Source organism: Melopsittacus undulatus, chromosome 2 (genome assembly GCF_012275295.1).
Source record: "Melopsittacus undulatus isolate bMelUnd1 chromosome 2, bMelUnd1.mat.Z, whole genome shotgun sequence".
Lineage (NCBI taxonomy): Eukaryota > Metazoa > Chordata > Aves > Psittaciformes > Psittaculidae > Melopsittacus > Melopsittacus undulatus.
The window spans coordinates 43878882-43887168 of record NC_047528.1 but is presented as its reverse complement, the minus strand read 5'-3'; the positions used below and the strand labels follow the sequence as shown (position 1 = coordinate 43887168).

The following is an 8287-nucleotide window of genomic DNA, read 5'->3' as shown; positions in this document are numbered from 1 at the left end:
CCGCAGAGCCTCTGGGGGCAACCCCTGCCGCCCCGCCGCCGCCGCGCTCCCTCTGGCGGGCAGAGCGGCTGAGCCGCAGTCGCCTCCGTTCCCCGGCAGCCCCGAAGGGAAGCCAGCCCCGAGGGGCTGCGGCTACAGCAGTCGGGCGGCCCTGCACCCGGCCCCGACGGGCGTTTTCTCCGTCTGCAAGTCCAGAGGGGCGAAGAGGATGGGAATGGGACGGCGCCTGGGCCCCGACACTGTCACCTCCGAGGCGGTAGCGGTTTTGTGCATGCTTATGGAGTGGGGTGGCCTTTAGAAAGGGGAAAAAGACCCATGTAACTCAGGCTAACCCTACTGTTAGGCAACTGCGGAAAATAATCCGCAGATTCAGAATATTACCGTGAAAGAAAAGTATATACCTGTAAGAACATGAAAACCCCAGGGCCGCTCGTGTAAGCACTGCCCTTTTATTTCCACGTTTTTACCGAGATGAGCACCCTCTTCAAAAAGCGGTGACAAGCAGGTGTAGAAGAGGAAGTGCCTACAAAATTGCCTCGAATAGTAAAAAAGGGTGACAGGGGTTTTGCACCGAGGACTGCTCATGTAAATAATGTAGTGCACTGCTGCCTTGCACGTCGTGTGTATTTTAAGCAGTGCCACACGTGATGAGGGTAATGTTCGTGCTCACTGCCTGCCTACGTGGATACACTGCTTTCCGCGGTTAAAAATACACGGAGGCACAAGATACCCGGGCCCAGCGACAGTGGCCCCCCCGGCGACTTCAGCTCCTACAAAGGGAACCGAGCAGTGGCCGTGTCAGGAAACGCCCAGAAGACAAACAGTCACGTTTGTGAGCTGCTTGCAGACCGTGTCCCACACATGAATGGGAATTAAAGTGTTTTCTTTTTCTACCCCTAAAAACCCTCTACTCTCCTCACGGGCGAGAGCATTCCGCTGCTGTCCGGGACATGCAAACTCCGCAGCAGCTGGAGGCGCGGGAAGTACCGCAGCGCGCTGTCAGCGGCCTGTCCCGCTCCCCCGGCGCCGCTCCGCGCCCTGCGGGCCCCGCTCCGCACTCCCGCCCAGCCGCGGGGCTCCCTCCCCGCCGCCTCATAACGTTAATCCGCGGGACAATGCTCCCGGTAACCACCCTGCCTTCGCCCCGGTTGAAAAGGGTCGGAGACGGAAAGGAAGGGCAGAATGGGGGAAGAAGGGGGCAAAAAGTGTAAACTTTCATTCCACTCGGTTAAAGATACAAGGGGTCTGGGGGGTGGAAGCACCTGGAAACGGGTTTCCCTACAGCCCTCCGAGGCGGGGAGAGTGCGCCTCCCTGCCTGGAAGAAGCGAGCTCCCCTCGGCTCCCCTGCAAACCTATCGCCGCCTGCCTCTGAATAAATACACGAGCACAAAAGCAGCCGCAGCGCCGTGTGACCGTGCACGGAGGAGCCTCCTGTGAAAACAGGCTGCGGCCAGGCCTCCGGAGAGGGGCGGAGAGGGGCTGAGAGGGGCTCAGCGGGGATCAGAGGGTCTACGCGCCGCCCCGCGCAGCGCAGGGCCGCGCACCGACGGGCCGAGACCGCGGCCGGGTCGGCGGCGCTGCCCTTTTGAATGCCTCCCGCAGCTCGGAGTGCTGGCAGGGCGCTGGGAGCGCCAGTGAATGTAGCCCCGCAGAGCCAATGAGCTGGGACCGGATGCGATATATCCTCTGGGACAACAACTGCTCTGTTCCTCCTCAGATCCACATGACGCCATTTACTGCTGCTTTTGCAGAGAGATCACCCTACCTCCTCCGGAAAGAAAAAGAGAGAGAGGGAGAGAGCGAGCGAGCAGAAAAACGCCGAGCCCCTACAGCTCAGATCTCAAACCTTCCTCCTCCTCCTCCTCCACCTCCTCCAAACACACAACAACAACCACCACCACAAATCCGCTGCGCTCCCAAAACACCCCCCCGATTGCAAACCACAGAGCTGCCTGCAACACACACACGCTCGCAGAGGGAGCGAGAAAGCTAGAGGGAGAGAGGGGAGAGGAGCTTGCAGCAAGCAGCTTCTCAGCAGAACGGCTACATTGCACAAGCTGCATTTTTGGAGGAGCTCAGTGGAAGAAAGCTCTGGGATTTTATTTTAGATCCACTTTATTTTGTTTTCTTTGGCTTTGCCCTTCCTCTTGATCATTTGCAACAGCAACAACAACAACAAAAAAAGTGACTTGGTATTGGCGATTCGGCCTCCGGTTCATTGAGGAAAAAAAAAGGAAAGTGTGAGAGACTTGAGTGATTTCTTTTTAGGAGCAAAGAAAACCCACCCCGATCCGGAGAGGTGTTTTTATTATTATAATAGTATATACGCGCACACACGTATTTCTAATCGATCTGGGAGAGGGACCTAACTTTGCTCTGGACTTTTTTACGTGGTGATCATTCTTACTTTAATTTGCAAGTTGGACTAAAGCAGAGTTTGGAAAAGAACTTTTTTTGTTTTGCTTTAGGGCTGGATTTATTTGCAAGCCGCAGGAAGAAGAAAATACAAGAGAGAGAGGGGTTTGGTGCAGCGCCGCGATCACGGTGAGAGCCTTTTCCTTCTTTGCAAAACAAGCTTTTCAGTAACCCCCCTCCAGCCACCCTTGGTTGCTCCAAGAAAACTCGTGGAAATGTTTGAGGCCGATGCCTTTTCCATTAGTACAGGTTCTCCCTCTCCCCCCTTTCCCCTCTCCTTCCTTTCTCAGAGAGGAGCCGGAGGTGAGATTTCGGAGCGGTTTCTCTCGGAGGGGGTGGGGGGGAGCTCTGCTGGGGTTTACCGACTGAGCCGCCTTTGGCCCCGCCGGGGTGCCTCGGGGGCGCGGGGGGCGGAAGGCTGTGCGGGCTCGCAGGCATGCCTACGGAGGCTGCGAGTGGGGCGGCGGGGGGGGAACACACAGCACACGGGCCGGGACACGCAGACACACAGAGTTCCGCGTGCTCTCGGTGCTGCGGGGAGCGGGGCACGGGCGGTCCTCGCCAGGCACGCGTGGGTTTCCGACAAGCCCCGCGGGGAGGTGAAGGGAGGGCGCAGCGGGGTGGGCGAGCGCAGGGGCTGTTTGTGTGAGTGTGTGTGTGTCCCCCTCCGTCTTGGGGGAGAGCGAGCAACCCGCCTTTCAGTGCGTGATTTACGCCCGTCTGTAGTGGCGTCGGGAGATCCGTGCAGTTCGGAAGTGAGTGCACGTCTGGTACAAACTTGCGTGTGTGCGTGTGTGTATGCACATCTCTGTTTCTCGTGTGATGAAATTAATCCGATCCATCAGATGAGGAAAGTTCTTCTCCAGGTTCTGCCATGCAGAGGGCATGTATGGAGGGGACGGAAAGCTTCAATTTTTGCTTTTACTTTCCCCCCCCCCCCCCCCTTCTGTGGGTTTACTTTGTAACACCCCCTTTATCCTCCCCACAGAAAATCTGCTGGTGTTTTCAACAAGTTATTTGTGTGTCAGTTTGCCCCACCCCGATGGTAAAGTCCCTTTTGCCCTAATCCATAGTCTGATCACACACTCGGCCCTTAATGGGGGTTTCAAAGCACTTTGAAAGAAGAGGAGGTGGTTGGTGTGTGTGTGCGTGCGGTGGGGATGGGGGTGGGGGTGCCTTGCACAGGCTCCGGACACAAAACAGAAATTCACGGGCAGAGGACTTCTCCCCCTTAGGCTCGCCTTCTCCCCGCCAGCCAGACACGGGGTTTTTCCACAGCACGCAAGAAGCCCCTTGCGTTTTAAACTTCCCCGAATGTGCCGAACTCGAAACCCGGCCCCCTTGCTCGCTCTTTTGCCAATCCCAGCTAGGAAAAGTTAGCAATCATGGCACTTGAGCTCTGCGAGAGTGGACTTTGGCTTTCAGAAGTGTGGAATCGTGTTATCGCACACACACACAAAAAGGCAAATGCTGCTTCCTTGCTCTTGGTAGATGGAAAGGGGAGAAGTGCTAGATCAGAGAGAGGAGGGAGAGACGTGCTTTCCCGTGAGAGTTTTCAGGCAAACGTAGGTTCGCAAACAAATGTGCTGGAGGTTTGCGTCTCGTTCTGTTAGCGGATCGATTAAGGGGAGAAAAAGGAGGTTCGCCGGGATCTGACCGATGTCCCGCTGAAAAGGCCGTTTGGGTCCCTTCTGGTCGGGGCAGAGGGGGATGGGCTGAAGGTCAGGCAATTTGCAGAATATGCGTAAAATAAGGGGAGGTTTTCCAGCGACTGGCTTTGTGAAGCTGAGTGGGTGCTTATGGCTAGGCGAGAGGGGGGTAATCTGCCTTTTGCCCGTCTGTCCCGGAGGTGTTGTCTCCAACCGTCTGCAGGGCGCCTGGCATTAACCGGGAGGGGGAACAAGGCTTCTTTAGCATCTCTCGGGGGAGGGCAGGGGGAAGAGTTGAAAGGAAACATGGGTTTGACTTTCCTGATAAGGCGGCCTCAGCAGCCCCCTCCCACCTCCCATCCCGGAGGATGTCTCCTGGTTATCTCCAGGTTGTCTGCACTTGCGGGGCTGCCGGCGGCTCCCGCGGGCGAGTGGCTGCCGCCTCCCACCTGCCGCGCCGGGATGGAGCCGGGTGCTGGGCAGGGAACTGAGCGCGGAGCATTCTCCTCCGGCCCCCACCTTGGCGTCTGAACCGGTGTCGTCTTAAGCTCCTGCAGGTCAGGGTCAGCTCCACTCTTGCACTGGGTTGGCATTTCTGGAGAAGCTGGGTCTCATCCTGCGTGCCTTCTCGGCTGGCTGAGTCTGCCTAAAAGCTGGATGTGGAGGACAGATAGGGCTGCTAGTTCATCTCAAGGGTGGGGAGAGGGCTTTATTTTCTGCCCTTTTCCTTTTTAAGATAGCTTTCCAGGTGAGAAAATGTCTACTTAAACTGCTGGTTGAAACTTTTTATATGGCAAAGTTTTCAATATGAAGAAAACATAAGTAATAATTCAAGATAAGTTTGCAAGGCTTTTTTTTTGGGGGGGGGGTGGAGGGCACACATAACATGACATACACTCTGCATGTCATCAGTATTTGGCAATATTTGAAATAGGCAGTCTTAAAAATTAGATCTTTCTTTTTTTTTCAAAGAAGAAGCACTTGAGGGAATGAAGCCAGGAATTAAAAGGTTAAACATTTTCCACTGTTGCTAGAATAAAGACGGCATCATTTTGAGGTAGTCATTGTTAAACTGTTTGGCCATATTTTATTATACAACGGTATAGTATTATTGTTGGTAACTGATGTGTACAGAGTAACACTGTGGTGCTCTTTGTAGGTATAATTGAAGACATTGTGTGGTCCTTGTAAGAAGCTTGGTTCCTGCTTGGGTTTTAATTGTAAAATATTGTTCTGGATTTTTGTCTAGGTAATTGGATTTTGGAACCACTTTAAGATATGATAAAGGCAAGGCAAATATTAAGTGATTTAGAGGCCAGTACTTGAAACTTTTGCATATCTGAGGGTGGAAGTTAGTTATTTACAAGTGCTCATCTTATGTGTCTTTTACTGGCTTTCCATTTAAATTCTTAAGTCTGCAATTCTACTTTGTAGTTAATGATCCTTTAAAGCACTATTCGAAATCAAGTAGACTTCTTAGATGATGGCATTGTTTGGTTATACTATTCATGCCTCTGTCCCACAAGCCACTTTTGGTAATATTTACAATTTGAAATGTAGGCTATGGAATTTTTTACACATTAAAAAAAATAAAACTGTTGTAGCATTGCTTTTGTAGTACTGAGCCTTAAAATAACAATCGCAGTGGTGTACACAAGTATGACACACACTAAATTACTGGAGAGAGATATTTTTACTTGTGCTGTTGAAGTTTTTGGTAGCACTAACTTATTTAATGTCTAACCTCAAATATTTTATTGCTATTTAGTGTTTTTCTTGGGACCATTGGTATTAAACTAAAATTTCCTATTTACATCATGTAAAGTTTAATGTGTAAAAAGACTAGCCTACCAAAATATTATCCAGTTTTAAACAAAATTGGAGAATTATGTCTGTCATCAGCAGGTCACATTACACTTGCTAAATACTTGAGGGCTTCTTTCTTTTTTTAATGTAAGTTTTTCAGTAACATGATGTGAAGAGTCACTTCAAGTGGCTGAAATGTGATCACTCTAAAGGCCATGGTCTAACCAGAAGATGGCCTAGGAAGCCTTAGTTAGCAGGAGTGATACCTAGACTTTCTAGAGCCATAAGTTAAGATGCAGGGACCTCAAATAGAATCCCTTTAAGCTGTCTATAGGAGTAGGCAGGACAGGCCAAGGGAAGTGCATTCAGCTGGCAGGCACTCTGCCCCAGATGTGAATCTTTTTTTTAATGCCTGATGCATTACTTGATTGTGTGCAGTGCTGTGGGATCCTGCAGGCTTGAAAGGCTGCTGGAGAAAGCATGAAATGTGTTGCAATAGTGAACCCTCTCTTTGTTGCTCCAGGAATTCAGATGTGTTCTAAGCCTGCCGGGGTGAGCACGCTTCTGGGCACTGATGGAGACAAGAGCTCAGCACAGCAGCGGGTCACAGGCCTCGCAACAGGCTCGGCGTGACAGTGGGAGACCACACGGGGAGCCCGACCTGCGGGATGTCCTGATGCAGCAGGTTCACGTCTTGTCGTTGGACCAGATCAGAGCCATCCGAAACACAAATGAGTACACGGAGGGACCTACAGTGGCTCCACGGCCGGGGATCAAGTCCACTCCTCGGCTAGCAACCCAACCCAAAAATGAAAGGCCCCATGGCTTGCCCGAGCATCGCCATTTTAGCCGGATTCAGCACACACAAACACATGCCTCTCCTCGAGCGCCCCTGTCCCGTTCTGTCAGCACAGTCAGCACAGGTTCACGGAGCAGTACAAGGACAAGTACGAGCAGTAATTCATCTGAACAAAGACTTCTCGGGTCATCTCCAGGGCCAGCTACTGATGGGATAGTCCGATTGCAGCCCAAGTCTGAGTTCAAGTCAAGTGAGCTGAAGCCACTGAGCAAAGAAGACTTGGGAGCGCACAGCTACAGGTGTGAGGACTGTGGAAAGTGTAAGTGTAAGGAGTGCACTTATCCGAGGACCCTCCCATCATGTTGGATCTGTGACAAGCAGTGTCTTTGCTCAGCCCAGAACGTGGTCGATTACGGGACTTGTGTTTGCTGTGTGAAGGGCCTCTTCTATCACTGCTCTAATGATGATGAGGACAACTGTGCTGACAACCCCTGCTCCTGCAGTCAGTCGCATTGCTGCACTAGATGGTCCGCCATGGGTGTGGTGTCCCTCTTTCTGCCTTGCTTGTGGTGTTACCTACCAGCCAAGGGTTGCCTTAAGTTGTGCCAGGGCTGTTATGACCGGGTAAATCGGCCAGGGTGCCGCTGTAAACACTCCAACACCGTTTGCTGCAAAGTTCCCAGTGTCCCCCCCAGGAACTTTGAAAAGCCAACATAGCATAACTAGTCAGAAATACTAAAGTAACAAGGATTATTTTAAAGTACATATGCAACCAACTAAGCAGCTATGGTCTTGGCACTGTAGTAGAAGGGTTGGGGAATCTACTTTGCTGTTTGCAGTGAAATGCTTGTCTCTGTGTGTGCCATCTTAACTGATACGCTTGTTAGAATCCAGCTAGTGGCATACAGAAAAAAGAAAAAAGAAGGGATGCAGTACATTGTGACCCACATATTGCATAAGCTAAAGCAACACAGACACTCCTAGGCAACTCTATTGTTTGTGAATAGTACTTGCAAAATTTGTAAATTAGCAAATGACTCCTTTTTTTTCATTGTTTTCTGCCAGAGATAATGTGCTATATTTTTGTATATACAATAATATTTTCAACTGTGAAAAATAAGTGGTGTCATAAGACATGGCACAGTCACAAAATATTATACTAATATGTTGTACATTCGGAAGAATGTGAATCAATCAGTATGTTTTTAGATTGTATTTTGTCTTACAGAAACCTTCTATTACAAGACTCTGATTTCCCTTTGGACTTCATGTATATTGTACAGTTACAGTAAAATTCAGCCTTTATTTTCTAATTTTTTCAACATATTGTTTAGTGTAAAGAATATTTATTTGAAGTTTTATTATTTTATAAAAAGAAATATTTATTTTAAGAGGCATCTTACAAATGTCACCCCTTTTTATGAGGACGTCATAGTTGCTGCAAATAAGGGGTGAACGATGCATATGTTCACTATAAAATAGAAAATATATTAACGTTTGAAATTAAACTGGGCTACTTGTCATTTTTTCCCCCTATTTACTGTTCTGAGTTGGGAGAACTGGTGCTTCTAACTGCAAATTTCACAGGGATACAATCACAGTGAGTCTAATACAAGA

General features: G+C 50.1%; 1 protein-coding gene across 3 annotated transcripts; it reads left to right on the top strand.

Moving 5' to 3' along the window:
- The first annotated feature begins 238 nt into the window (after positions 1–238).
- On the top strand, positions 239–8178 carry SPRY2 (sprouty RTK signaling antagonist 2). 3 transcript variants are annotated; one of them, XM_031048103.2, is made up of 3 exons: positions 239–256; positions 2470–2545; positions 6395–8178. In XM_031048103.2, the coding sequence occupies exon 3, from the start codon at positions 6446–6448 to the stop codon at positions 7385–7387; it is 942 nt and encodes a 313-aa protein (XP_030903963.2). In that variant the 5' UTR covers positions 239–256; positions 2470–2545; positions 6395–6445; the 3' UTR covers positions 7388–8178. The 3 variants fall into 3 exon arrangements, with proteins under 3 accessions (XP_030903963.2, XP_030903962.2, XP_030903964.2); XM_031048102.2 differs by lacking the exon at positions 239–256 and adding an exon at positions 1783–2300; XM_031048104.2 differs by lacking the exons at positions 239–256; positions 2470–2545 and adding an exon at positions 2588–2719.
- Positions 8179–8287: the final 109 nt, after the last annotated feature.